This window comes from Ursus maritimus, unplaced genomic scaffold (genome assembly GCF_017311325.1).
Source record: "Ursus maritimus isolate PB19 unplaced genomic scaffold, ASM1731132v1 scaffold_24, whole genome shotgun sequence".
Classification (NCBI taxonomy): domain Eukaryota; kingdom Metazoa; phylum Chordata; class Mammalia; order Carnivora; family Ursidae; genus Ursus; species Ursus maritimus.
In genome coordinates this window covers 2480581-2507802 of record NW_024424897.1, presented here as the reverse complement: position 1 = coordinate 2507802, position 27222 = coordinate 2480581, and the positions used below count along the sequence as shown (strand labels likewise).

At 58.0% G+C, this 27222-nt stretch overlaps 1 protein-coding gene across 1 annotated transcript; it reads left to right on the top strand.

Moving 5' to 3' along the window:
• The first annotated feature begins 4120 nt into the window (after positions 1-4120).
• Positions 4121-27176, top strand: CARD14 (caspase recruitment domain family member 14). Its single transcript, XM_040640074.1, has 20 exons — positions 4121-4402; positions 5617-5754; positions 6921-7246; positions 10380-10547; positions 11423-11542; positions 12058-12183; positions 12398-12547; positions 13555-13671; positions 14108-14250; positions 14398-14492; positions 15945-16005; positions 16213-16405; positions 19626-19752; positions 20024-20261; positions 21104-21167; positions 21855-21978; positions 22500-22673; positions 24501-24622; positions 25306-25421; positions 25978-27176. Exons 1-20 carry the CDS (start codon positions 4192-4194, stop codon positions 26183-26185), a joined length of 3021 nt encoding a protein of 1006 aa, XP_040496008.1. The 5' UTR covers positions 4121-4191; the 3' UTR covers positions 26186-27176.
• The last annotated feature ends 46 nt before the right edge of the window (positions 27177-27222 follow it).

The following is a 27222-nucleotide window of genomic DNA, read 5'->3' as shown; positions in this document are numbered from 1 at the left end:
CTAAGCTCTCCCTAACTCATCCCATCCCATTCTGGAGTCCTGTGCATGCAGGGGTGCGTGTGGGCAGGTGTGTGCCTGTGCGTGTGCGTGCGTGTGTATTCATGCATGTATGTGCCTTCTGCTTCCGTCTGTTACAGGCGAGGGAAGACTGAGCCCTGAGCTACGAGGAGGCATGGGAAGGTCCAGCAGGAGGATCCCTGTCTCAGATGCTCCGGGCTCGTATGACGTTGGGTTCTCTCTGGAATTGCTGCAGGGTTAGGGAAGACTTTTTACAGAGTTTAAAATATGCTGATGGATCTCTGGGGTAAATTTTCTTTACTATTAGGACTAACCCATATTTAAATCGGAACTGAGTTGCAAAGAAACTCCTACGTGTTTTATTGGCATTCTCACTGCACGAAGAACGGTCTGGCATGGCCGCTACTCAGATACACCCACCCACACCTGACCCCAGCGTGGCCTCGGGTCCCAGGAACCGGTGCAGTCGGTTGGGGTTTAGAGAGTCCCGGAGAGACCTCTGTCTTCAGCTGCCCGCGTGAGGCAGTAGGTGGCTTGAGCTGGCCTGATTCTCTGTTGCACTCTGATGGGAGCAGGAGGGAGTCCACGAAAAGTCAAGTGCTCCAGACCTTCCATGGAGCCCTGCGGAGTTCAAGGCCACACTTGAAATGAAGTGGACCCAGGGCTCACCACGCAGCAAGGGGTGCAGCCTGGGGTCCCCGCTTTCTTCTGCCCCCAGGAGGGCCCCGCCCACCTCTGCTGAGCACTCTGTGGTGTGAGCCCCAGGGAGTTCTGGGGTGTCCTCTTTCACCTCTGCAGACTTCCCCAGAGTCTCTTTCTCTCGAGGTGAGCAACAGTGGGGAAAGTCCTCGAGACCCTCTCCCTAGTTCTGATAGAACGGGGTGCCACGCCCCTCTGTACCAACCCATCCGTCTCAGCGCTCATCTGCTATTTTTCAAAGCTTTTGGCAGGAAGTGTTTACTTTTCCACCTTTCCTCATTTCGTGGCTGGTTTTTATTTAATCTTTTTTATAATCCTGGCTGACGTCGTGAGGAGCTGGGGCAGAGAGGTTCTGTGAGTCTGCCTCATTCAGTACCTTTACATCCGGGCTGATTTTATGTGTTGAATTTGACCCGGAGTCTGAGCTGGACACGGTGGGGGGCAGCTGCCTGCAGGCAGTGTCATTTGTTCATTGAAGACACCGCCACACACGTGGAGAGGTGCTGCTGGGGGCGCGGGACAGCGGAGGGGAACGCGGATGCTGGAGTGAGCAGGCAGAGGGGATGGAAAGGAGGAGGCCAGCAGGGAACGTCCGAGGCAGAGGACGGAGCTCGGCTGGGGCCCCTAGACAGTCAGGGCACCTGCAGGCCCCGCCTGGACTAAGAGAAAGCAGGAGGAGCAGGGGGCTGCTGTCCTATATGCCGCGGGTAGGCGGCACTGGCCTCAGGGAGGCAGGGGCACACCAGCTGCCCAGGAGACCTCCTCAGCACCCACCCTCCTCTGATCCTGGCCGGGAGCAGGGCCGGAGGGAAGCGGGGTGTGGTAATCGGCAGCTCTGGGAGCTTTTCATTTAAAAAAATCTTTATTAAAATATAATTCACGTGCCACACTATTCACCCATTTAAGGAGTGCAGTTTATGGCTTTTAGTATATTCGTACATACGAGCAATCATCGCCACAGTCCCAGAGGGGCCCACAACGTGGTGGGTATCTGTGCCACGGTTCACGACCCGGTTTCCTTCTAGGAACCTGCTTCTAAGCCCTGAGGAAGTGTCTATAGTTACTGAACAAACCACAGAGGTCAAAGATCTGTCAAGTTATTTCCTGGATCAGAACTTGCCTTATTTTTTTTTTCCTCCTTGCATTAGTCTTTGGGGCCTGAACTTTGAGTTTTGGATCAAGTCACGGGGCTTGAGAGAGCAGGCAGCCCGTCCTGGCGCTGGTTTGGCGGGCTATCCCCGCCCGGCCCCGTCCTGCCCCGCAGCCTACAGAGAAAGGCACGGGCGGCAGCGAAGCCACAGCTGGCCACGGAGGGGACACCGCATCACAGCTCACCGCGAGGAGCTGCTGGGGAAACGAGCCTGGGCGTGTCTCGGTGAGCACTTGCGGTACCCCGGGCTCCTCGTACGGATTGTGGGGGGCCGTCCATGGAGACGAGGTCCTCCAACCACTGTTTCCTATTTTTCTTCGTTCACATGGGGTTGGTTTGCTCTGCCTTTCCAGCGTTTTTAGTGGACACACCTCTTCAAGAGGCATTTGACTCCAGCCGTCCAGCTTGTTATTCCAAATGAAAAGAACCAAATCACAGGAATTCAGGGGTCTGAGAGAAGCGTTCCCCTCTGTGCCCAAGGACATCACCACCACGCTGAGTGGGATGGAGGAAAAGTAGAGACGGAGTAACGCTGGCCCGCAGAGGCATCAAGAAGTCAACTGTGGTTTGTTCATACCATTGAACCCAGCACCAGTTAAAAAAGGAAGGAGTGTATGTAGGCTGTTTGTACCCATCGCTAAAGCTCGGGACACGAGGAGCGTAGCCATGCCCAGCCCGATACTATTTACATAAAGTCAACAGGAAAGATACTACTTATGTTCAGTCCCTCTTCCCACAAAGAATCCTGTAGAAGTGGGTGTGTGTTTGTAGACACATCCACACGTAGACGTGGCCTGGCAGCCACCTCCGGGCCGGGGGAGGCCAGGCTGCAGCCAGCAGGACTGAGCCGACTCTACTGACACCCCAGGACTCTTCTAATGGATCTGCATGACGGGGGCACAGATACATTGTCTGCTTGTGGGACTTTCTAAACAGGCTTGAACTGGGAGCGTCTGGGTGGCTCGGTCGGTTAAGCCTCTGGATTTCAGCTCAGGTCACCATCTCAGGATCCAGAGATCGAGCCCTGAGTCAGGCTCCGTGCTGGGCCCTCTTTCGCTCTCTAAACAACAACAACAACAAAATATGCTTGAACCAGCTCAGGATTTAAAAGCATCCTAGAACTATTTTGATGGATTAATGTTCTAAGGCCCTCGTCCCAGGGCCAGGAGGGAAGAGAGAGAGTTGGGCGGGAGCACAGCAGGGGAGGTGGCTCATCACAAAGCGGGGGGCGCCCAGGGCGTGTTCCGTGGGCGGGAGGCCGATTGGTGCCCTCCAAGGTCCTCTCAACAGAAGGCTTGGGTTTTAGGCTAGCCAGCATCAACACCCCCTGCCCCAGGGCTGCTGTGCAGGTACTCTGAGGGCGAGCTGCTTCATGTCTCTTCCTGGACAGACCGAGGGCTTGTGACCCCAGGGAGAGAGTCCGCCCAGGCCCGCTGCAGCAGAGCCCCTTTGGAGACCTGCCCGTCTTTAATCTGCACCCCCTGCCAGCCAACAGGTGGTGGCCTTTATTATGTACTCGGAGTCCTTGGTTTTCGTTTTAAATTGTTTTGTAGTACACTTTTGTGAAGTGTCATTCCCTAGCACATGTCCTGAGTGCCTCAGACAAGTGTCCTGGTGCCACGCCAAATAGAAGCAGTGTGCTCTCTTGCAAACTCCCCTCCCCCTAGCCCTGCTTCCCACCTGTTCCCCCACCCCTCTCCTCGGGCTGTGGGCGCCTCCTCTGGCTGCTAGGGTGCTGGATGGGCCGTCCAAACCCTCGCATTCATTCCAGGCGGTGTCCATCCGCCGTCTGCTGTCACCGTCCCCAAGGAGCCTTGTTAGACATTCCCTCCCGCGCTGTGCTCCCGTGAGACGTTACTATCATAGTTGTACTGAATGTCTGCTTAGACACAGATGTGCTTTGTACATAGAAGGGGAAGAATTTTTGCTCAAGAACCAATTTTGGACCCTGTGGGGGCTCTATCACCCCCTTGAGAATGCCCGTTCTCGATCAAGCTTGTAAATCAGCCCCCGGGGCCGAGGGCAGTGTCCTGTGCTCTATAGGCAAATTCAGTGTCCTGACACCAAGGGAATCCAGTTCTGGCTCCTCTCCAGATAGAGGAATTGATTTGAAATCAACAATAAGGATGGATAATGACCACCCCCACCCAGGTCAGGGGCCACCAGGGCCAGGGCAAGGGTCACCATCTTCTCTGATGGGTCATTTCCCTCCCCGCCCATGACCTGGGGCAAGGGGGTTTGACTGCAAAGGCCTCCACGGGCCTGGAGGCCATGTCCCTGGTTCCAGCCGTCCACCCTGTCCTTCCAGCGTCCCCGGCCCGGCCATGGCGGCGCTGTGCCGCACGGAGTCCACGCTGACGGCCCTGGATGAGGAGACGCTGTGGGAGCTGCTGGACAGCCACCGCCACAGGGTCGTGCGCAGCATCTGCCCCAGCCGCCTCACCCCCTACCTGCGCCAGGCGAAGGTGCTGGACCAGCTGGACGAGGAGGAGGTGCTGCACGGCTCCAGGTTCACCAACACCGTCATGAGAGTCGGTGAGGACCCCCGGGCCCCCAACACCGGCCTCGGGCCGGGCCGCTCGGCTCCAGCGGGCCCTCCCAGCCACGCCAGCCCCACCCAGGCTGTGCAGCGAAGCCCGGGGCCAGCCGGGTAGTGCAGGACCTTAGGGACCCGCGTTCCAGGCAGGGGGACAGCTAGTGCCTTCCCGGAGCTGCCGTACAGATGACCACAAACTGGGTGGCTTAGACCAGCAGGGACGTATTCGCTCGTAGTCTGGGATCCGGGCGTGGGCAGCACTGTATTCCCTGGAAGGCTCTAGGGGCACATCCTTCCTGTGTCTTCCTGGTGGCCCCAGGCAGCCCTCAGCTTGTGGCCACGTACGTCCAGTGCCTGCCTCTGTCCTCACGTGGTCTTCTCTGCGTCCCCTCTTCTGTCTCTTACGAGTGCACTTGTCACTGGATTCACTGGATTCAGGGCCCCCCTGGATAATCCAGGATGAGCTCATCTGCAAAGACCCTTTTTCCAGATAAGCTGCCGTCGACAGGTTGCAGGTGGAGGTACCTTTGGCGGGGGGCACAATTCCACCCACTCCAGATGTCTTCAGAGACGATTTTGGCAGTCTAACTAGCTCTGCTTATTCACTGAAAACCAGGCAAGCTGATAGCTACACCCTGTCCGATTGTTAGGGGACTGGATGAGACAGTATAAGATACCCATCTCCAAGCCGGGGCCATAGGAAGCAGGCAGTAAGTGGTCACTATTAACGTGATTCTGTTTCTGCCTATTCCTTGTGAACCTCAGATGCAGGAGAAAGGGATCCAAGCCACTAAGTCAGGCTGAGAGCCGCGAGATCGGGCTGGCGGGCTCGCTGGGACCCGGGCCCTGGGGCGCGGCCCTTTGCTTCCGTGGTCCCACAGCCTTGCACACAGTGTCTGCACATGTCCACCAACACACCGGGGAGGTCTTGAGAGCAAAGGTCATCTTCCTTTGTTTTGTACGGCCAACTCTTAGCACTTGGGTTGTGGTAGAAGCTCGGGGAACATTAGCCTGGCCCTTCTGGAGACTGGCTGCAGACCCGTCAGTTACAGGCCCCCCCAGAGCAGTGAGGGCACCTGCCGCCGGGGATCCTGGAAAACTGCTTTCGCCTCCCGATTCCTGGATGGGCGAGGATTTCCTCCACCTCCCCACTGTGCATCCCAGGGGAAGCCCACCCAGAGCCTTGTGGGCTGACACCGTTTTCTCGCCCAAGGGCACTTGCTGGATTTGCTAAAGACGCGAGGGAAGAACGGAGCCATCGCCTTCCTGGAGAGCCTGAAGTTCCACAACCCCGACATCTACACTCTGGTCACCGGGCTGCAGCCCAGCGTGGACTTCGGCAACTTCAGTGGTGAGCGCTGGGTCCTGGGGGTGGGGGGTGCTCTGCACGGGCATCTTTGGAGCCTCTCGGTCCTCGTGCCTGCGTGCTCTTCCAGATGCTTCTCCTGATACCCCCCCCCCCGGCAGAGGTTCCTGTCCCTGAGCCCCAGCATTCAGGGGGTGAGGAGACCCCCACTAACCATGGTGAGGGTGGTAGGAGAAGGCAGCTGTGGCCTCTAGTTGTAAAAGAAGATCTTGGGGCGCCTGGGTGGCTCTGTCGGGGAAGCTTCTGCCTTCGGCTCAGGTCATGATCCTGGTGCACTGGGATTGAGTCCTGCGTTGGGCTCCTTGCTCAGCAGGGAGCCTGCTTCTCCCTCTCCTCCCTGCTCCCTCTCTCAAATAAAATAAGCAAAATTAAAAAAAAAGAAAGAAAGGAAAGAAAAGACCTGTCCCTAATTATGTAGTACCGACGGGAGACTCCTTTTGGGGCGGAGACTGCACTGGAGCGGTTTTGGGAGAGGGGAAGTATGTCCTTGCCCTCGAAACGCTCCTGAGACGGCCAAAGTCCTGGCAGTGTGTGCTTACGGGGAAGTGGGGGGCCGGGGCCTGGGGCGGCTTCTGCTGGGAGAGGCCCCTGCTGGAGGGGAGGAGAGGAGCGGGCAGCCTTCTGCACCTTTGCTCAGCCAGAGACGGAAAGATGTAGCCAACCTGATGGGAGATAAGGCCATTTCTGTTAATTGAGTGATTTTAGGCTTCCCTGGAGGAGCTGTTGAAAGATTTTGGAATACAAAGGGCAGGACCAACCTCACTCAGACCCTGCTGAGAAAACTTTTCTGCCAGTTTGATTTGGTAGCCATGGTTACGTTAGTTAGAGTTCTATTATATGGATTCCTATCCCTTGTTACGTTTGTCTTAGGATGAACGGAGATGAGCTAGCGTGCTGCACACATGAGCTAACCGGGGGGCTGAGTCTGCACGCCAGGGTCCCACGGGGAGACTGTGAGGGGGTAACCCTGGTTCCCAGGTCACCTGTCACGCTGTTTGTATAACCAAATCCTGAGTCTGGTTGAGCTGGGAAGTTTTTAAGGAGACCCACAGATTCACGTGGGGGCTCCTGCTTGAGAGTCTGGGCGGAGGAAGCAAGGCCCCCGGGGGAGCAGGGGGAGGGCGAGGTGGCCCACCGCCCCTCCTCCGCAGGCCTCATGGAGACGTCCAAGCTGACCGAGTGCCTGGCCGGGGCCATCGGCAGCCTGCAGGAGGAGCTGAGCCAGGAGAAGGGGCAGAAGGAAGCTCTGCTGCGGCGCTGCCAGCAGCTGCAGGAGCTCCTGCGCCAGGCCGAGGCCCGCGCGCAGAGCCTGGGCCAGATGGAGGCCGACCACGACCGCATGAAGCGCGAGGTCAGTGCCCACTTCCACGAGGTGCTGAAACTCAAGGACGAGATGCTCGGTCTGTCCCTCCGCTACGGCAACGCGCTGCGGGAGAAGGAGCTGGCCACCACGCGCTGCCGCAGCCTGCAGGAGGAGGTATGCGGGCTGCGGCCCTCACCCTGCCGCTCCCCACCCCTGCCGGGGCCCCTGCGGCGCTGGAATCCCCTGGGGACTGGCTGGCCCGGGAGGCGCGCTCGGTGGGGAGGCCGCCCCGGCCCTGTCCCGTGGACACGCCTGGGATCCACCCTGCCCCCGAAAGTCGGTAACCTGGGGCCCGTGGGCCTCTGCCTGGCCCTCCTGTGTCTCTCTCAGCTGGGCCTGGGTCTGTGCAGGAGACCAGAGTGCTTTCGGTGAGGCCCTCAGACCCCCACAGCTTCACTCATTTTTCCGCCGGGGCCGTTACCTTCTCATTGTTTTGTGGGAGCTCCTTAAACATTGAGGACGTTCATTCCTTGTCATCTTGGCATTTGTTGGTCGCCTCTAACTGTGGCTTGGTGTGTTTGTTTTTAGTTTTTACATCCTAACCATATTTAGAAATCACTTCAAATTTATAAAATAGTACAAATAAAAATACCGTCGACCCTTGAACTGCACGAATCCACTTAGACCGAGATTTTTTTCCATAAATGCAGCACTGTAAATGTAATCTCTCTTCCCTGTGATTTTCTTAATGACTTCGTTTGCTCCAGCTCGCTTTACTGCATATTAATTATTGTAGTGTATGATACGTGTAACACATGGAGTGGGCTAATTGGCTGTTCGTGGGATCAGTGAGGCTTCCGGCCGACAGAGGGCCGTCAGTAGTTAAGTTTCTGGGCGAGGGGGTTCGAAAGTCATACGTGGATTTTGTTTCCTTTCCTTTTCTTCTTTTTTGAGAGGCAGAGAGAGAATGGGGAAGGGCAGAGGGAGAGAGAGAATGGGGAAGGGCAGAGGGAGAGAGAGAATGGGGAAGGGCAGAGGCAGAGAGAGAATCTCAAGCAGGCTCCATACAGGGCTTGAAGCCTGATGTGGGGCTCGATCTCACGAGCCTGAGATCATGACCTGAGCCGAAAGCAAGAGTCGGAAGCTTAACCGACTGAGCCCCCCAGGCACCCCACAGCATGGATATTTTTTAAGAATACAGGGCCCCCCTCTTTTCTGTAATGGACCACTCTGCATTTTGGGTTTGTCTGACATCTTCTCATGAGGAGATGGGGGATTATGTATTTTTGTCAGGACCCTGTACAGAGAGGGACGTGGGGCCTGGCTCCAGTGGCCCCACCATGGCGCCAAGCCCAGCGCCCCTCCCGGGTGATATTCTCATCGTCCACCTGGTCCAGGTGCTGCCTGCTTCCTCGGCCTTCATCACTGCTCCTCTTTCCTCCAGCTTCTGAGAAGCTGCCTGGGGGTGGGAAGCTCTGAAACCAGCAAACACCCTGAGACTCGCGGACTTTTCCCCCCTAGACAGCCTCACTGGGGGTTCTTGCCTGGACTCAACCACACTCTGGTGGCTGCTAGAGGGGGAGCCCCATCTCCAGTGACCCCTCGGGTCCCCTTGTTGGCCCTCAACATCCTGACCATGAGGAGGGGCCCTTAATCCCCCAGCTCAGGCATCTGTTGTTGGTACAGGCACGTGGATTCCCATTTCCAGCGGTCTGTAACATATTACTGTCCTGAAGGAGTTTGCTCAAAATGTCCCAGATTTGGCCAGTGGGAGCCCCCTGAATCTCCTCCGTGTTCTGTGGTGTGGCCCCTCATTTTCTGAGCACAGACCCCCTTCCTGGCATCACAAGAGTTCTCAGGATCATCTCGTCCCCACCCTGCCCCAGCTCTGGGCTCATTTCCCTGAAGGGCCCTGGAATCCTGCAGAGCTGCTCCTGGGATGTCTTTGCTCCTCCCTTTCAGCCAACAGAACTAGGAAACGTGCACGTAAGTATGCACGTACAGATAAGCATACGCACTTAGCGTGCGAGAATGTATGTCCACAGACATACTTGTGTCTTCGAAACCGTGAGGTCACACCCACACCTCTAATTCCCGTCAATCCCCAGGGCGTGTCCTTGCCTCCCCCATTCCATTCTCGGGTGCCCCTTCTTCCATGGTGAGAATCCTCCCACCCAAGCTAGCACTTGCTCAATCCTAGAGGGCACGGAAAGTACTTTCAGAATAGCTGTGCCCACACCAGCCCAGTAAACAAGGTGCTGAGAAGAGCTGAGGATCTGCTGTGGCCGCCCGGCTTCCCCCCCCCCCTCCCTCCCATCGTTGTGGCTACAGTGTTTGAAATATAATTAGGTCATTTGCTTAGGTTTATTTTCAATTTTAGCCCCCCCCCACATTCAGGTCTTAATGATTTAATTTTAGTTTTGGAATATATGCTGTATAAAACGTCTAACCCAGGTGGCCCATAGTGGGAGCTGTATAATTGCTTATGGAAAATTTGCTAAGTAGATGTTGGGAGGGAAAAAGTCCAAGTGGAAAGGTTCTTCCTTCTCCTCTTGACCCCAGAGTGAGTGCTAACTCCACCCTGACATCCAGACCTCCTGGGTTTGCCTCTCGGGGAAAGTCCCCTCCCCCCAGGGGCATCACACCCGCCTGGGGTGCGGAGAGGCCAGGTCCTCGGTTCCAGGTCTGAGTTGCTCTTGGGGCGCTGTCCTGCAGGGTGGAGGCCAGCAGGACCTGGCCAGGTAGCTTCCAGAGGAATGCAGCCCTGGACATGCAGCCCGCTGGGCAGGGGTGCACATATTTGCATGAAGATGCAAGAGCGTCTGCATAGACCAGGCATCTCTGCTCCATCTCACTTGATTTCCTTTCTTCTCACTGATTTTCATGAGTCCCGATTCCCTTTATGCAATGTATTTAGCAGATTATGGGAAGGGAGGGAAGCCAGGGAACGTGCTGGAGGACACTCGCTCACTGGCCACTCACCACCCACCAGCTGGTGGGGCTCCAAGTTTCCAGAGAGGGTCCGAGAGCTGATTGCCTGGGCTCCTTCCTCTGTTTCTGGGCCCCGCCCCAGTGATTTAATGGCTCATCTCATCTAAAAAATAAAGCTAGAAATGCCTTTCTCCTCCACAGGAATTGGACCTAGTCACTAGGTAAAACTCATCAATGGATTTTGAAATCTTGGGGGAGGGGCCCCTTGAAGGATGAAGAGCTCGCTCCTGGAGGAGAAAGGTTGAGGGACGCGCGGCCCCGGGCTGGCGGAGAACCAGCATTTACGCTGCCCTCCTTCCCGGCCTCCTCCCGGCAGCTCTACCTGACGAAGCAGGAGCTGCAGCGCGAGAAGATGTCCTCCTCCCATGAGCGGGAACTGCGAGAGCGGTCCCTGCAGATGGCCGGCGGCCTGGAGCCCGGGGACAAGGAGCTGAGCCGCCTGAAGGAGGAGAACGAGAAACTCCGGTCGCTGACGTTCAGCCTGGTGGGTCCCGCTCCCTTCCCTGGCGGCTGCCCGGGGTCCCCGCAGGCTGGGGGGTCCTCACAGGTGGTCCGTGGAGGGGTGGCTGAGGACTGGGGGGCCATCCAGGGACACCCTGCGTTTCCCTTCCTGCTCCCGGCCGGCCCCGACGTGGGCAGGATGAACGGCTCCCGGACCTGCCGGGCCCTGCCCCCGTCAGCTCGGCAGGGGCGGCTGTGCTGGTTTACAGGGAATCAGGCTGATGATACTGGGGTTCGAGGTTGTGGGGGGGCCCTTCTGTCCGCAGAAGAGTCTGCTGTCCCGCCCACGCGCTCTGGAAGGCCGCGGAGGAACTGGGCGACGCCAACTTCTGGAATTATGCAGACTTCTGCCTCTCCTCCTCGATTCCTTTCAATCAATAAAATGTCTATTTATAGAGCTGTTCCTTCCAAAGAACAGACATTCCCCGGGCGCAGGGCAGGAGCCGGTCACGCGGCCTGGATGGCGCCGCCGTTCCGAAGCCCCTTCCTGAGAAGTGGGCGAGAGAGGGAATGGCCTGTCCGTTGGTGTGTCCTCCGTCGGAGGCTGTGCTGGTGGATTTGTGGACAGAGCGGCCTGACCCTGCCCACAGGGCAGATGGCCACCCCGAGAGACTTTCAGTGTCCTTTACTGTCCGTCCTCGACCCTAGAGAAATAGGAGAATGGAAATGCGCGTTGCCCATTTTGATTGTTGACCCTGCCTTTTCTCCCGCCTAGCGTGCGGGCTAAGGCTGAATACACCCGCACGCCCGGCCCCAAAATTTCCTGCTGCCTGTTCTCGGGGCAGATCGACGGGGCGCTTCCCAGGGGCAGGTCTTTCAGGAGGTCGGGGTTCCTGGGCTGACCTCTCTTTGCCCCAGGTGGAGAAGGACATCCTGGAGCAGAACCTGGACGAGGCCCTGGAGAGCAAGCAGGAGCTGGTGGACCGCATCCACTCTCTGAGGGAGCGGGCTGTGGCCGCCGAGAGGCAGCGCAAGCAGGTGACCCTGGCGGGCCGCGTCAGCGCGGGGCTGCACGGTGGGGAAGACGGGCTCTTGCAAACGCTCATCCCTCATGGAAGCTTTATGGAGCACGGACTCACGGCCCACGGCTAGTGGTCCCATCTGGTCTGTGGGTGGTCAGAAACAAAACTCAGGGTGCTTTCCAGAGGGGGGTGGAGTTTATTTAGTTGCTACGACAGGCAAGCGAGGATCGGGAGGAAGGGGACGGTGGGAGAGAATGAGGCAGAGTGGAGGGAGATTGTTTACGTCTTTGGGGCATGGAATGAACAAAACGTAGTTTTACGTGCAACACCCACGTGAGTTCTGATAACTGAATGCAGATAGCATCAGCGTAGCATCTCCGTAGACGCACCTTGAAATCGAGCATTTAAGAAGAGAGCAGGAAGTCACCTCCGGAACCGGGTCCCTCTGTCCCCGAGGCACCCCCGCCCGCCCCGTCCTCCCTCCGACCCCCAGCACCGCTGGCCTCATGGGCTATGTTTGCCCCCGGCCAGTACTGGGAGGAGAAGGAGCAGACCCTGCTCCAGTTCCAGAGGACGAAGGTGGACTGCGACATCTACAAGGAGAAGGTGAACGCCCTGCAGAGCCAGCTGCTCCAGCTACAGAAGGAGCGGGACCAGGTACCTGGGCGGAAGGGCCCGGGGGCACGGGCTGAGCTCTCGCTGGTCCCAGGCTCCTCGAGAAGCCTTCGGGGTTTGACCCGGGGCAGCTGGTGTCACAGGGCTCCCTGCGTCCCTGTGGCAGCTGGTTCCAGATTCCTGTCTCTGTCCCCGCTGTCACCCGCCAACACGCTCCCTCTGTGCCGGCCTCCCTCCTTCCCTGTCTGGCTCCCAGGCCTACTCCGCCCGGGACGCTGTCCAGATGGAGATTTCTCAGAGCCTGATGGAGAAGGACGCCCTCCGCGGGAAAGTGTTTGAGCTGACAGACCAGGTCTGTGAACTGCGCCAACAGCTCTGCAGGCCGCAGGCCGAGTCTGCGCAGGGGGTGAGTGCTGCCCTCCCACCCCACTGGGAGGCCGGGGCGGTGCGCGTGGGGGGGGGGGGCCAGGCCACGCGACGCCCCTGCTGGGACAGGGGATTTAGCTGTATCTGCCACACACTGACTCTCGTGGGTGAACCTTGTTGCCAAATCATTGAAGACGCACACTGGGCAAGTTGAGTCTGTGTCTGCATCTCCTTTGGTGGTAACCATAGGCAAGTCATGGAAGAGGTACTTGGCGGAAGGTTCTGGAACTTGTAAAGTATGGTGTTTGATGAAGAAAGAAAGCATAGGAAACTGGGCCAGGCAGCCACTGGCTTTTGTAGATGATGCGTTCCTGAGATGTTTATAAGTCCGATGTCCGAGAGCTGACTTCCACGCATGAAGGGAACTTTGTTCCCAAAGAGCTAAAATGATTACAAAACCTCCTATTAGGGTCTGTCAACAGCTCCAGCTCCAGGGGCCCGGTGGGTGGGTGAGACCCTCAAGAGGTGCCTGGGGCCTTGGGGAGGCGTAGGCAGACCTTCCTCTTCCTGGCTGGGGCCCCCGGCCCTTCCTCCTTCACCCTCCTCACATCTACCACGTTCCAAATGTATATATGTTTAAAAAAGGTGGACAGCAAGATGCCAAGCGTCCTGTCTTTGAGTGTGGAGGTTGGGAGAATGTTACTTTCTTCTCTACTCCGTTCTGTTTGCCCCCAGTGTTCTATATGGAGCCACTTGTGTGATACATGGAGTATGTGTTACTTGTGTAACGTGTAAGGAACAACATATAATCTCTAAAACAGATGAAGTGGCGTTCACCAGGCTGCTTGCCCTCCTCGGTGGTTGGCTCCTGCAGTGCTGGGGGTCCCCTGCTCCGAGGCGGGGACATGATGAGGGAGACTGCCCGGAGGGGGCAGGGGGAGGTGGAGGGGGAGCGGGAGGGGGGAGGGAGGTGGCTTGCTGGAAACCCCCAAGAGCATCCAAGAGGAAACTTGCCCGAACTGAGCAGCCTGGGGCCGTCTTCGGCAGCCTAAGCAGGAAGCCGGAGCCAGGGAGCCTGGTCCGAAGGGGAAGCAACGGCTCGTCCGCATGTTTGCCATCTCCCCGCGGGATGACAGTGACCACAGCTGCCCCAGCTCCACGGAGGTATGGCGGGTGCCTCCTCCTCTTCTGGGGTCAAGCCAGGTGCACCCTCACCTGGCGGGAGGGATGGGGGCCTGGCACACAGCAGGTGCTGAAGACGTCCTCGTGATGTGGACGCAGGCTTGTGTTCAGATCTGTGCTGTGCACCTGCCACACTCCGCACGTGACCCTCACCAGCCGGAGACTGGGCCTCTCTGGGCCTCGGTGGCTTTGTATGTGAAATGGGACCATACAAGCAGCTAGTAGGGTGCCTGGCACACAGTAGGTGCTCCGCTAGTGGGACCTTGCTCTGTGCTATGTCCTTCTCACCTCCTCTGCCCTGACAGTTAGGGCCCACAGTTTATTATTGTGTTTCCCCTCACACGGTGGAGCTGCGGGGAGGTGTCGAGTGGGGTCCCCGTGTGAGCCCTGTGCCGACCTCTGCCCTGTCCTCCTCCAGTCTCAGCTATCCTCTGACCTGAATGCCACGTCCAACCGTGAGCTGGTGGACAGCTTCCGCTCCAGCAGCCCCCTGCCTCCCAGTCCGCAGTCCCTGTACAAGCGGGCCACAGAGGACTTCCGGGAAGACGCCTGGTCTTGCAGGTAACGGACTGGCAACGGGCTTCAGATGGCGCGGGCCCCAGCAGCTCGCTGGGACACGGGCCGAGGGCGGGGCGGGTGCTAGGGGCTCTGGGTCTGAGCAGGGAGCGAGCAATGCAGCCTGAGCCATCTTCTCCCCATGCTTCCCAGTGGCTACCCAGAAATCCTGCCGGTGGACCGGGCGCCCTCCCCAGGGGCGAAGGCAGGTGATGCAGACCTGGATTATGAGATTGTGGACAGGGCAGGTGAGTGCACCCCACCTGGACCTCTGCAGCCACCCACCCCCCCGGGCTGGGCCTATTAGCAGGAGGAGAGGTGAGAACAGGGGTCTTCAGGGAGGCAGGTGAGACAGCCTGGTACCTCTCCAGGGATTGGGCCCAGGCATTGAGCTTCACTGCTGCCCCACCCCGGGCCTCTGGGAAGTCCCGAGTACCTGGTCATTCAAGCCCATGCCATTTACTGGGCGTCCTTTCTGTCTCTCACCCTGAAGCCAAGGCAGTTATGTCCATCCTCCCGTCCATGTCAGCATTAACGCTCAGACAGCCCCGGACACACGAGTTCTCTCTACCCCTCCCAGCTCTGGTCTGGGGACACTTAGCTTTCCCAGCGACCTCAGAAGGCAGCAGGCTTTAGTCACCCCCTCCCCACCTCCCTCCCCTGGGAGAGGCACCTGCTGGGAACCTCTCTCCTCCCGGGTGTGGCACCTGAGACCTTCCCACATCTCCTGTGGCTAATTCCTCATATTTGTGACTTGACTGGTCTCCTCTCCTTCTCAGCCATGGGCCCCACACAGACAGCCTCCTCACCTTTTCCACCCTGCACACCTGCCCCCAGCCGAGGGCCTCGTGCGCAGCAGGTGCTTAGCGTCCATCTGGAATTCTCGCCGGTGGCCACCAGGGGGCGCACAAACTTCGTGCTGTTCAGAACAGCGGCCCCTTTAGGGCAGGCGGGGTCCAAGGCTCCCAGTGGGTCACTTGACCAGAAACCTGGCCGAGTGAGATGCTTGGCATGTTTATAACAGGGGTCAACCGAGAGGGTCCCCCAAGGGCACATCCATTCTGGATGTGATGCTTTTTGTTTCCTTCTACCACAATTCTGTATAACATCCTAGTTTCATACACTTTTAGTGGAATTGACCTCAAATACATCAGGGGTATACTACTTTCATTTGACTCTGAATGTAATCACGAATGGAGTTTTGCCTGCGAGCTCGGCAAAAATAGCAGACAACCGTTGATCCAGGCAGAAATGTGGCCCAGGGTTATGCCAGATTCGATTTTTTTAAAAGTTTTTAATCACCCAGCGCTCGTTGCAAGCATACTCCTTAATCCCCGTCACCCATTTCACCCACCCACCCCCACCTGTATTTGATTTTTAACGAAGCCAGACATCCACACTCTAGCTGCCCTATCCTGTAGACTGTTGCCAACTCATTCAGCTATCACATAAGGATACCCTGTAGGTCAAACCCCACTCCTGCTTTGGGGACGATGACATCAAGATTCGAAGCAGTGAGGAAGGGAAGAGGCAGAGGAGGGTCAGCCTCAGCGGAAGGAGACAGAGCAGCAGGGGGTGCTGCCCAAGGCTGGGGTGGGGGGACCAGGTTGCCCCGGGAAGGGAAGCTCCGTCGGGAGGGGTGAGCCTCGGGGCTGGCCTGGCCAGCCTGGCCTGTGTCTGAGCCCCCCACTTCCGTTCAGACCTGCCTGACTGTGAGAGCAGCCTGCAGCCGTGCGCCGGCGGCCTCACCATCTCGTCCAGGTGAGCCGGGGGAGGGGCTGGGCCAGCCCGTGGCAGGGCAGAGTGAGGACTGTGTCCTGTCACTATTGGGAGGTGACAGCCTGAGGACGAGGTCATGGCTGGGTGTGTGTGTGTGAGCATTCCAGAATGCTGGGGCCACTGGGGTCAGGGCCTGGCCTGACCTCCTGCTCTGGTGGCTCGTGGGCTCTGTCCCCTCCTGTCCTGCAGCGGCATCCCGGTGCGGAGGAGGCCGGCCCGCAAGATCCTGAGCCAGGTCACCGTGCTGGCCTTCCAGGGGGACGCGTTGCTGGAGCAGATGAGCGTCATCGGTGGCAACCACACGGGCATCTTCATTCACCGGGTCACCCCGGGCTCGGCGGCGGACAAGATGGCCTTGCGCCCGGGGACCCAGATCATGATGGTAAGTGTGGCTCCCGCCCCGCGAGCCCCCCCCTCTCCGGGTCTTCTCTGGGCGGGGTCAGCAGCCACAGTTCCGACCTGACAAGGACGTGTTGTCAGGGTAGCCCAGGCTCCCTCTGGGGCTGCGGTTACACTCATTCAGCGGCTCCGTCCCCGTGGAGAAGCCTGCCCCGTCCGGATCCCCGACCTCTCGACGCGGCGGGCGAGCCCACGAGCTCGTGTGGACCGCTGGCATCTGAGAAGGCTCTGGCCGTGTTGCCCCGGGGTCTTTAGATGGGGCCACAGACCTGCCGTTTCACTGCGCTGAGCCCTTCGTGTGCAGGTGGGGACACACAGCCTTCACACACATGCATCGTCGTCGGGGGCGATTTCAAAAACTCTCTTATGGCAAAATATTCGTTAAACTGCAAAGCCCATAAATACACTGCTTGGCTAATTATTATCAAGTGAATATGTGGGCAAGGAGGTGACTTTGATGTGGCCTAAAAGCTGCGAGCAGTCACCCTGCTCCTGAGGCTGCTTCCCACAGGAGCCTGGGGTGAGGTGGGGGCGGCGCGCGGAGGCGAGGCTGAGAAGGGGGGCGGGAGCCGCCTGTGCTCCACGCCGCGGGCCGCCGGCCTCTCCCTCACCGCTAACAGGCTACATTGCGGTGAACACAACCTTCATGATGTTTGGGGAGACGGTCCTGATATCCTAACATATGTTATTATTCATTTACTTTTAAGTTTGTGATTCTAGTTAGTTAAGATACAGAGTCACGTGAGTCTCAAGTGTACAATATAGTAACTCAGCACCTCCCCATCACCCGCTGCTCTTCCCAACTCCTGAATCCCCATCGCCTGATTCATCCAGCCCCACCACCTCCCGTCTGCAACCATCACTGTGTTCTCTAGACTGAAGAGTTGGTTCGTCCCTCTCTCTTTTTTCCCCTTTGCTCGTTCGTTTTGTTTCTTAAATTCCACATATCAGTGAGATCATATAATTGTCTTTCTCTGATTGACTTATTTCGTTGAGCATAATCCCCTCTAGTTCCATCCACATTGTTGCAAATGGCTAGATTTCACTTTTTTGATGGCTGAGTAATAATCCATTGTGTATTTGAACCACATCTTCTTTATCCATTGACTCGTCGGTGGACATCTGGGCTCTTTCCACAGTTTGGCTACTGCGGACATCGCTGCTATGAACACTGGGGGGCAGGTGCCCCTTCGGATCACTACATCTGTATCTTTGGGGCAAATCCCTAGTAGTGCCATTGCTGGGTGGTAGGGTAGCTCTATTTTCAGCTTTTTGAGGAAACTCCAACCTGTTTTCCAGAGTGGCTGTAACCAGCTTCCGTTCCCACCAACAGTGTAGGAGGGCTCCCTTTTCTCCACATCCTCGTCAACATCTGTTAACTGACTTGTTAATTTTAGCCATTCTGACCGGTGAGAGGCGGTATCTCATTTGGGTTTTGATCTGTGTTTCCCTGAGGATGAGTGATGCTGAGCATCTTTTCGTGTGTCTGTTGGCCGTCTGCAGGTCTTCTCTGGAGAAATATCTACTCATGTCTTCTGCCCATTTTTTTTTTCTCCTGCTCATTTTTAACTGGATTATTTGTTTTTTGGGTGTTGAGTTTTATAAGTTCTTTTTATATTTTGGACACTAGCCCTTTATTGGATGTGTCCTTTGCAAATATCTTCTCCCATTCCGTAGGCTGCCTTTTAGTTTTGTTGACTGTTTCTCTCACTGTGCAGAAGCTTTTTATTTTGATGCAGTCCCTTGTCTCTGGCTATGTGTCTAGTAAGTTGCTGGGGCCGAGGTCAAAGAGGTTACTGCCTGTGTTCTCCTCTAGGATTTTTATGGTCTCAGGTCTCACATTTAGGTCTTTCATCCACTTTGAATTTGTTTTTCTGTATGGTGTAAGAAACTGGTCCAGTTTCATTCTTTTGCACATAGCAAAAAGCTCTCCAGTTTTCCCAGCACCATTTATTGAAGAGACGGTCTTTTTTCATTTGGACGTTCTTTCCTGCTTTGCTGAAGATTAGCTCTGACTAGAGAGCTGACCATAGAATCGATTTCTGGGCTCTCTGCTCTGTTGCATTGATATATGTGTCTGGTTTTGGTGCCAGGACCATGCTGTCTTGGTGAGTAGAGCTTTGTTATATAACTTGAAGTTGAGAACTGTGGTGCCTCCAGCTTCGCTTTGCTTTTTCAGGATCGCTTTGGCTATTCCGGGTCTTTTGTGGTTTCATACAAATTTAGGATTGTTTGTTCTAGCTCTGCGAAAAATGCCGGTGGTATTTTGATAGGGATTGCATTAAATGTGTAGATTGCTCTGGGCAGTAGAGACATTTTAACAATGTTTGTTCTTCCAACCCACGCGCTTGGAATGTTTTCCATATTTTTGTGTCATCTTCAATATCTTTCTTCAGTGTTCTATAGTTTTTAGAGGACAGATCTTTTTACCTCTTTGGTTATGTGTATTCTTAGGTATCTTATTATTTTTGGTGCAATTGTAAATGGGATTTTCCCCCTGATTTCTTGTTCTGCTGCTTTGTTATTTGCCTATCAAAATGCGACGGATTTCTGTATGTTGATTTTGGATCCTGCGACATTACTGAATTCGTAGAGTGGTTCCAGCAGTTTTTTGGTGGAGTCTTTTGGGTTTTCTGTATAGAGTATCATGTCATCTGCAAACAATGATAGTTTTATTTCTTCCTTAACAATCTGGATGCCTTTTATTTCTTTTTGTTGTCTGATTACAGTAGCTAGAACATTTTTTTTTTCATGATAAGAATACATACTCTCCTAAACTTCAAACAACCCGGGCTTGAGTGAATGCGTGGGTGGACGGTGAGAGCCCTGTGCCTGCAGGCTTTCACCACCAGGGCCGCGGGGGTGGGGGGAGCAGGGGTGCTGCTCAACGTCCTGCAGGGCCCGGGGCCAGCCCCACAACGCAGAACAGTGGCCTCACGAGTCAATAGTTCAAGAACGCTCTAGAGTGGAATCTATCTCGAAGAGTGGAAGCTCAGCCCTCGGCGGTAATCTTGGCACGTGGCGTGTTGGGGAGGGGTTGGTGGTTGACTCTCGGGACTGGAATGAGTGTAGCTGGAGGAGCTGCGTCAAGATGTCCTGACAGGGCTGGTGGCAAGTGCGTGTGGCTGGGAAGGGGGAGGGGGCCCTACTGTAGAGTACAGAATCAAGGCCCAAAGAGGCCGACCCTGGTGATTTGCCCTCAGGTGGATTGCGAGGCCACAGAGCCCTTGTTCAAGGCCACCTTGGAGGACACGACCCTAGAGCAAGCCGTCGGACTCCTCCAGAGGGTCAATGGCTTCTGCTGCCTGTCTGTGAAGGTCAACATGGAGGGTACACACTCCCCCCCACCCGCCCACCCCATGAGGCCACCACCTGAGACTGGAGCCCCTGGCTGTGCAATGCCAGCCCTCCCACGCACCCGGAACCAGACTGTGCCCAAGTGTGCAGAGGGCCGCGGGGCAGCTGGGGATCTCCTTCCTGCCCACTGACTCCAGCACCAGAATGGCTCCCAAGACTCTGGGGGAGTTTCCTTCCTTCTCTCCTTTCACATTCTAGAACCTTCCCTGAGCGGGATCATGGCCCCGGACTTATCTTTGATCAGGTTATAAGAAGTTGGTCCAGGACCTGGAGGCCAAAGTGGCGACCTCAGGGGATTCCTTCTACATCCGGGTCAACCTGGCCATGGAGGCGCGGGCGGACGGGGAGCTGCAGGTGCGATGCAGTGACGTCCTGCATGTCAGCGACACCATGTTCCAGGGCCGCGGCTGCTGGCACGCCCACCGCGTGGGCCCCTACAGCACGAAGGGCGTGGAGCACGGCACCATCCCCAACTACGCGCGGTGAGCGGCGGTAGTGCGCCAATGCCTCCCCAGGTTGGGCTGGGGCGCCTGGCCTGGCTTCCCGTGCACGACCCCTCCTGCTCAAGAGGAGAGGGTGGGCACGAGGAGACACCCCAGAGTGGAATCCCCAGTGTGCCACCCCAGTGTCACTGCATAGATGGGGTTTCTTTGTGGGAAGGGATGGCCGTTGGTCCTGGAGCATTCTAGAGCATTCAGGACCAGCGTGACGTTTGGGGCTGGCTCTCTCGATCACACAGAGCCATCCTGGGCATTTGCAGGACGTTGTGCAGCACCCGCCCACTGGACACCAGGAAACCCTCTGCCCCTGAGACGATTAAAAATGTCTCCAGACATTGCCCAGTGTCTGCTGGGGGTTGGCCAACTGTCATCCTGGTGTGTGCAGGACTATTCTGGTGAAAGCGGGAAAGTCCCATGTCCTGGGGAACCCCTCAGTCCTGGGCCAACGGGGACAGTGGGCCGCCCTCCCTGGGAGCAGCGTCAGCCCTGCTGAGAACGGTGTTCTAGACCCCCCATAGTGCACAAAGCAGGGTGTCTTGCCCAGAACCCCGAAGCCGCATCACTCTTGGTGACGTCAGGTTGTCGGGATTCTAGAGTGTGGCCAAGACCAGGCTCACACGGAGTCACCTGGGTCCCAACTCAAAGCAATTCCGTTGGCAGCTACAGGGGCGGGCTGATGATTTGCAGTTTTCCAAAAGCCCCGGGACCGTAGCGCTCCCACCCAGGGTGGAGACGGCTGCCTGGGGCCGCAGGGGTGCTGGGCAGGGCCTGCTCTTCTCCCAGCCCTCCTTGCCCCTGTGTCAGGGCTGGCCTCCTCTGTGCAGGGCTCAGCAGCTGCTCATCGCCCTCATCCAGGACATGGCTCAGCAGAGCAGCGCCGCCCGCAAGGTGAGGTGGTGAGACCCGCCAACCGGGATCGCGGACGCAGGGCCCTGCTGCGGTGGGTCCTGCCTCTCTGTCCCGGCCTTCCTCCTCCCGGCTCACATCCCCTGGGGGTGGGTCCCGCCTGGACGGTCCTGGCCCCCTCATCTGGGGTGGGCTGGAAGAGGGGCAGGTGCTGGCCTGCGGGCCCAGGGGCAGGGCCCATAGCCTGCTGACCCCCTGGGTGTGACCTGGCGTGTCTCTCCCCGGGGGTCCCTCCAGGCCTTCACCTGGGCCTGCACACCACGCCCAGCCCACAAGCTCCTGATTCCGCAAATACATCACATAGGCTGTCTCCGTCAGGCTCCCAGGTCATCCCGTCCGCCTGTCTATCTGCACTCCATCCTAGTCCCTCTGAGGTCCCGACAGAATATTCAGCTGTCCCTGAGCACAATGCTGGGGCAGCTTCCCTGGACTGGGGCAGTGCTTCCCTCCTGATTTATGCAGCCTGCCCTCACTTTGGACACCATGCTCAGGGGTGCCCTGCTTGGGGGCTCTGCCTGCCTCCTTTCAGCTCCCACTCTCTGGTGTGGGGCCTGGGCCTCCTGGCTGTTCAGTGGGCAGAGCCTGGTGGTCCAGGGACCGGCTTGGATTTGGCAGTTGGCTAGGGTGCTGACGGCTTGCACACCTGCTCGTCCCTCTTCCCTCCTCCAGCAGTCTTCTGGGGGATCCCAGAAGCTGGTCCGCATCGTCAGTGTGGACAGAACCAAGGCCAGCCCTCTGCGCTCATCCTTCGATGGGGCCCTGTGGGAGCCCAGCAAGCTGGAAGGTGAGGCGGGTGGTGCAGGCCAATTGTGTGACAGGTGTGGGTGTGAGGCCACGACAGAGGTCAGCGTGGCACACACCCCGATCAGGTCAAACCCTGCAATGAAGACAGTGGAAGTGGATTGAGAGTAAAGTGAGTTATTTTGAGTTAATTTTCTTCTTTTTGGCAAGTGTTTTGGGTGCGTGATCTGACTGTTGAAAACAGAAGTACAACCTAGAAGAGCAGGGACCGGGAGGGAGGGAAGGACCAGGGCTATGGGTCCAGCAGTGAGGACCCCGGGGCCAGGGGTCTTGCAGAGCACTGGGAAGGAAGAGAACTGCTTTTCTCCTTCCCCGCTGTGGGCCTGGAGAGACGCAGGTCAACGGGTGCAAAGAACCGCCAGCCACGGGGTGTGGGACGCATGTGTCCCTGGTGGGAGCCGAGCCTGTGTTACTGCCCAAAACACACACAGTCTGTGTCCGTCCTGTGTCCTGCAGGGCTGGTGGACAGCCCGGCCCGGTGCCCGGCCCGCTCACGCCTCCCCTCCCCCACAGAGCCCTCCACTGCGTGCTTCTGGGCCGAGAGCTGCTTCACCTTGGTGCCCTACAGCCTGGTGCACCCCCATAGGCCCAGCCAGCCCCGGCCCGTGATCTTCGTGCCCAGGGTGGTCGGGAAGATCTTGAGCGAGAAGCTGTGCCTCCTCCAAGGGTTTAAGAAATGCCCAGCAGGTACGCCGTCCCCTGGGAGCCCCACGTGCCTGTCGGGTGGCGGGGCAAGGCCTTGGCAGAATGCTTGCCTTCTCTCGGGAGAGCCGCGTGGAGGTTACTGTGTGAGTGTCCTGGGGCTGCCGTGACAAAGGACCACAGCCTGGGCCACTTAGAACAGCAGAGATTTATTCCCCCGTGGTGATCAAGTCCAGAAGGCTGAGACCCAGCCGTCTCTGCGCTGCATCCCCCAGAGGCGCTCAGGGGGAGTCGCTCTTTCCTCTCTGGCTTCCGGTGGCACCGATGGTCCTGGGGGTCCTGGGCTTGTGGCTGCATCACCCCCGTCTCTGCCTCCTTGTCCCCTGGCCTCCTCCCGTGTCTGTGTCTTCCCACACGTGGTCTTAAGGAACCAGTCATGATTCGGGTCCCTCTGCTCCAGTATAAGCACGTCTGCAAAGACCTCATTTCCAAATATGGTCACGTTCCAAGGTTCCAGAGGGTCGTGCATCTTGGGGGGATGCTGTTCAATCCGGGGGGTTATGGCTGGCAGATAGGTTTGTCCTCAACCGCGGCAGGACCCCCAAAGGCCTCCATGCACCCGCTCACCTCAGAGCTGCTTGCTGGAGTCACAGACAGGACCAGCCATCTGGAATCCTGGCTCCTAGAGGACAGGGTCTGTGTCTACACATCAGACAGGCAGTTCCGAGGTTGGCGAGCAGGAGAGCAGCTTTGTGGGAGTTTTCGTTCATCGGCTCCTCACTGGCCAATGGTTGTGGGAGGCCTTGGGTTACCACCGGTGGGGGAGTATGGCTCTGTCCAGACCCCCCTGGGGTCCACAGAGGGCACAGGGGTGAGCGAGTCTGCCTCTAGTGGGCATCTACCATGTGCCAGGTTTCCTGTGAGGAGCTGGGGAGAGGCAGTTTCCCGGAGAGGAGACAGGCAGTTTCCCGGAGAGGAGACAGGCTGCGGGGTGTTGGCTCCACGAGTGGCCCAGAGAGGGAGACAGACGCTTTGGAGAAGGTGGGGGCGGAGCCGGGCTCTGACGGGCAGGCGGGAGCTGGTGAGGCAGCAGAACAGGCAAGGGTGCTGGGGGCTGCGGTCCCGGGGCTAGGGCTGCTGCAGGTGCAGTGCGCTGTGGAGGGAAGGCCTCAGAGAGGAGCTGTCCGCGGGCTGGAGTCCCTGTAACAGCGGTGGGGCCGAGAGGTCTGACCCGGGAGAACGCGTGCTCAGAACAGAGGCTATTCAGGAAGAAAGGCAAAAGTGGGGTGTGTTTCGACAGGTGTATTCAGGCCAAGGGGTTCCCAACCTTGGCCCTGACAGTCGGGTGCGGCTGGCTCCCCCTCTGCGTGGGGCGTCCCGGGCACTGCAGGGCGCCAAGTGGCAGCCCTGGCCTCCACCCAGCAGACACAGTCATGCCCCCTGCCCCCCGAGGTGACAGCCACACGTCTGCAGATGTTGCCGAGTGTCCCCTGGGGGCACAGCTGCCCCGGGCGGGAAGCATGGGCGTATGGGCTCTAAGGCGCTTCCAGGTGTGAGAAGCTGGGTGTGCACCTGCACTTTCGGACCTTGGGGGGTGATGGGGAGGAGCTTGTTTATCTGCGCCATTGCTCCCCTCCTTCCCCCTCCTTCCCTCCATCCACCCACATCCTGGCACTCACCGAGCACCTGCCATGGCCGCTGGTCTAGGGTGAGCAAGCAGGGCACAGCCTCCTCAGGTTTAAAAAGAGGACATCCTGGGAGGCGCGTCCCCCAGAGCTGGTGGGGGTCCATGGGGGGGCACGTTCAGCATGGAGCTCCCTCAGGACCTCACAGAGCTGGGTGTATGACATCCCCATCCACTGTCACCTGCAGAGTACTTGAGCCAGGAGGAATACGAGGCCTCCAGCCAGAGAGGGGACATTGTCCAGGAGAGGGAGGCATCTGGTGGCCGCTACTGGGTGACCCGCCGAACTGTCGAGTCCCTCATGGAAAAGGTAAGGGGCAGGGTGGGGGCTGCTCTGGGGGCTTGGGGACTCCCTCTCCAGAGGACAGTGGTGGGATAGAGCAGGAAGGACTGACCTTGAGACCTGGGGGACGCTGGTGGCCAACCTGCAGGCCAGGGAACCCAGTGCTGGTGCTCAGCTCGTCTCTGGCTCAGTGTTCAGAGGGAGGAGCGCAGGAAGATCAAGCCCCGTCTTTTCCATCTGGGATCTGTGGGACTTTGGGCCAGCCTCTGAACGTCCCTGAGCCCCGGTTCCTCAACACGGGAAATGCTGGCAGTATTTGTTAAACAATGAGTAAGATGGAGATAACACTCCCCGGTCTGAGGCTCACGCAAATACGTGGAAGGCAGCTCACCACGAACCATGCAGCTTTATGGGGACCCAAGAGGCCTGGGCCCAGCTGTGCACCAGAGGCAGATGCCCCCTTCCGAACCCTGCTCCCGCAGAGGCTGACGGAGCCTTCGGACCCCCCTCAAAGTCTCCTCATCCCCAAAGGCTCACAGGTCCTGGATTCCCCAGATGACAAACCAAAGGGACAGACTCTTGATTGCACAGCAAGCGCCTGCGGACACCGCAGAGCGCCCCTGGCTTCTCTCCCCACCGCCCTCCCGGGGGTGGGCTCCCTTCACCACCTCCGAGGCGAGGACCTTGACCCGTCCCCCCGTCCCCTCCAGAACACCCACGCCCTCCTGGACGTCCGGCTGGACCGCGTCTGTGTCCTGCACAGGATGGAGATCTTCCCCATAATCGTCCACATCCCCATCCACGAGAGGGCGGCTAAGAAACTCAAGTAGGTGTGCCCCCGAGGGCTGGCCGTGGGGTCTGCACCTGGCGCCACGTGTCTGGGGGGGGGGGTCCTCCAGGAACTCGCCCTGCACCAGCCCCTGGAAGCGTGACAGGCAGTTCCCCCACAGCTTCTAGGACAAAGGACCTGCTGCCCTCCTCCAGGGAACAGCCTTGGGGACGGTGAGGTGAGACCTGGACCTTGCCTTAACTTGACTAAAGGCATGTGTTCACTGGGGTCCACACGGCTGACAGTCCACTCATGCTAGGTGAGGACAGGGGCTGAAAACTGTTACTTGGTTTACAGCTGGGAACAAACATAGACGTCCCGTTGCCCCCTTACAATTTGTCAGCTGAACTTGTAAACCAGACCCCACCCCCCATCAGTGCAAGTCATCTGGGGCCTGACTCACGTCTCCTCTATGAGGCACTTGGGCCCCTCGAAGTCAGGGTCTGTATGCTGTCGCCTGGAATTCCGAGCTGGCGGCCAGCTTTCTGGGGCTCCGCTCCGGGCAGCCAGCCCGCAGCTCTCCCTGAGCGTGTCCCATGTCTGGCCTGTGCAGGAAGGCCCTGCAGCGGCTCGGCACGTCAGAGGAGCAGCTCCTGGAGGCGGGCAGGCAGGAGGAAGCTGAGCTGGACAAGGTGCCCTGTCTGTACGGCAGCCTGGCCCCCGACGGCTGGAGTGACCTGGAAGCGCTGCTCAGCTGTGTCCGCTTCGCCATTGGAGACGAGCAGAAGAAGGTCGTGTGGACCGAGCAGAGGCCCTGCTGACGGCCCTGGAGTCCCCTCCAGGAACTGTGGGGACATCCAAGTCCCTGTAATTTCAGCTCAGAGCCTCGAGGGCACAGCCTTGGGGGTGCTCACCATACCAGCCCAGCTCCCCGGGCATCTGCTCCCCTCTCACCGGGGTCCAACCTCGAACCCCACTCTGCACAGGTCACGGATGGGCATTCGAACCATCTCCCCCTCCTCCAAGGCTTGTTTGCCATGGTCTGAACCAAGGCCCCAAGAACATGTCTGTGGTGGGACATCTCCTGCCCTCCCAGTGGGAGGCCCCAGAAAACCACCCGTCTGGCCCAGATCTTCCCTTTTGCATTTCAATGTGCCAAAGGGCTCATTCCCAGCCACTGAGGCAGCAGGCTGGTAGCCCTGCTGCCCCTCCAAAGGCACTGCCACCCCCGCCCACCGCAGAGGTGCAGACCCCTTGTAAGGGAATCCTGGCTAACTTCCCCAGCCTCGGAGGGCCGGCACCTGCTTCACGGACTCACGTTCGGAAAGACGTGTGTACAAACTGGGAAGTGTGGTTCCCCAGCAAGGGAAACGGTATCTTCAGTGGGTCTGTGTCTCGTGGCCACCGTCCCAAATTCAGGGACCTCCCACAGATACCCCTGCCCAGCAGCCGGGCTGCTCCTGAGCCCAACATCTGCCCCCTCTACCGGGCAGCCCACCCGGCTCCTTCTCCAGAGTATAGCACCTTCATTCCACCTCCAGAGCTCAGGAGACATGGGCACGGTTGGGCCGAGCACCCCGGGGCCCCCCACTGGGCTCTGCCCCCCGCCATGGCACACTGCATGTCATTTTGGCAGCAGCGCCCGACCCCAGGGGCCTCAGGACGTTGTCCTAGAATGCAGGCCGCCACTACCATAAGCAGAAAATGGCCTTCTGCATGTTTCACTGAAATAAAAAGCTTTTTTTTTTTTTTTAAGATTTTATTTATTTATTTGACGGAGATAGAGACAGCCAGCAAGAGAGGGAACACAAGCAGGGGGAGTGGGAGAGGAAGAAGCAGGCTCACAGCAGAGGAGCCT